The sequence below is a fragment of the Ailuropoda melanoleuca genome, chromosome 8 (genome assembly GCF_002007445.2).
Source record: "Ailuropoda melanoleuca isolate Jingjing chromosome 8, ASM200744v2, whole genome shotgun sequence".
NCBI lineage: Eukaryota > Metazoa > Chordata > Mammalia > Carnivora > Ursidae > Ailuropoda > Ailuropoda melanoleuca.
Window position 1 is genome coordinate 58,327,019 of NC_048225.1, and position 1,901 is coordinate 58,328,919.

Here is a 1,901-nt window from a genome sequence, read left to right on the forward strand (position 1 = left end):
ATTACGGAAGTCTCCCTAAAATATAAGTACATTTTACATCATTCCTAGCACTGTTGGCAGAGTATCAAATTTGGGATGTATCTTGGGCAGAAAAACAAGATGTCCAGAACCTGGTGAGTTCTATATTTGGGAGCTTTTTAAATCATTTATCACTTTCCACTCCAGGGTCTTCTGCTAAGTATTAAGGCAGAGAATTATTTCCATGTTTTTCCATGACCTGAAAGAATTACATGAATGAGATTGGAGTCCTACAGTGTGAAAAAACTGACCAGCAACCATGAAGATGGCCTATCACAACACCGCTCAATCCCATCCTTCCTTCTTTGTCCTTCTGGGGATTCCAGGCCTGGAAAATTTTCACATCTATATTGGTTTCCCCTTTTGTACTGTATATCTGATTGCACTTCTGGGGAACATTATAATCCTCTTTATAATTCAGACTGAGCCTAGTCTCCATCAGCCCATGTTTTACTTCCTGGCAATGTTGGCCTTCACTGACCTAAGCCTGTCCACTGCCACTATCCCCAAGATGCTGGGCATCTTCTGGTTCAATTTCAGGGAAATACTTTTTGGTGCCTGCCTTGCACAGATGTTTATGATTCATCTATGCACTGGCCTGGAGTCTGGGATATTGACAGTCATGGCCATAGACCGCTACATTGCCATCTGCGATCCCCTGAGATATACCACGATCCTCACAAGCAACGTGGTGACCATTCTAGGTACAGTCATGATCGTAAGATCTTTAATCTTTGTTATTCCTTTTGTGTTCCTCATCTTGCTGTTGTCATTCTGTGGTGCCCATATCATCCCCCACACCTACTGTGAGCACATGGGCATTGCCCGTCTTTCCTGTACCAGTATCAGGACCAATAATTTATTTGGGATGGTTGCCTTTTCTGTGGGATTCATTGACCTTATTGTAATTGGTTTCTCCTATGTGAAGATACTCTACACAGTCTTTCACTTACCATCATGGAATGCCCGATTCAAGGCTCTCAACACCTGTGGCTCCCATGTCTGTGTCATACTCATCTTCTACATCCCAGCATTTTTCTCTTTTCTGACCCACCGCTTTGGTCATAGCATCCCTGGCTATATTCATATATTTCTGGCCAATCTATATATGGTCGTTCCACCTGCACTCAACCCTGTTATCTATGGGGTCAGGACAAAGCAGATCCGGGAGCAAGTCTTAGGAATTCTTAACTTGAAACTATATTGTCCTTCTCTGTGCTTCTAAAACACAATACACTTTCTCTTTTAGTACAGAACCTCCTTATATGTGGGTATCACTTTCTGAGATACTCTTTCTACCCTGCTCTGATGCCTACTTCTCTTTCTCATTCATACTCAGGATGCCTTTACATGATCTTCAAAACTATGGTTGACTCCACTTTGTAGGCTTCTATAGCACCCTGAAAGTCCCCTTCTTTGAAACTGACCACACCTGTCTTTAATGGTTCAATGTACCATTCCCTCTACACAGTTACACTCCCTACTAATGGTGACAGATAGTATTTACAAAGAACTATATACCAGGCACCACACTTAGTCCTATATATGTTACCTCACTTAACATATACAAATAAACTTGACATAGATACTAGAATTATAACTGTTTTCCAGGGGAGGAAATGGTTGCACAAAAAGATAAAACAACTGATGAATGCCTCACATATGGCAAGTAATGAAGCCAAAGTTCTAATCCAGTTAGTTTAACCTGAGCATCAATATATTAACTACCACTCTACACTCATTTATGACAGCACAGGACTATGTCTTTCCTCTTTGTCAAACATATTCAGCACATAGGAGATGCTCATGAGATATCTATTACATGAAGTATCCATCACACCTCTTTCATTGCCATTTTGATTAGGATTCTTAGTTTCAAGTGA

At 40.9% G+C, this 1,901-nt stretch overlaps 1 protein-coding gene across 1 annotated transcript; it reads left to right on the plus strand.

Annotated features, from left to right (window-relative positions):
- Positions 1-283: 283 nt before the first annotated feature.
- Positions 284-1,243, plus strand: LOC100467133 (olfactory receptor 52E5). The gene has a single exon (XM_002931186.2). It carries the CDS (start codon positions 284-286, stop codon positions 1,241-1,243), a length of 960 nt encoding a protein of 319 aa, XP_002931232.2.
- The last annotated feature ends 658 nt before the right edge of the window (positions 1,244-1,901 follow it).

Excerpts from the sequence above, each read along its gene's own strand:
- LOC100467133 (XM_002931186.2), top strand. The coding sequence starts at position 284 with ATGGCCTATCACAACACCGCTCAATCCCATCCTTCCTTCTTTGTCCTT.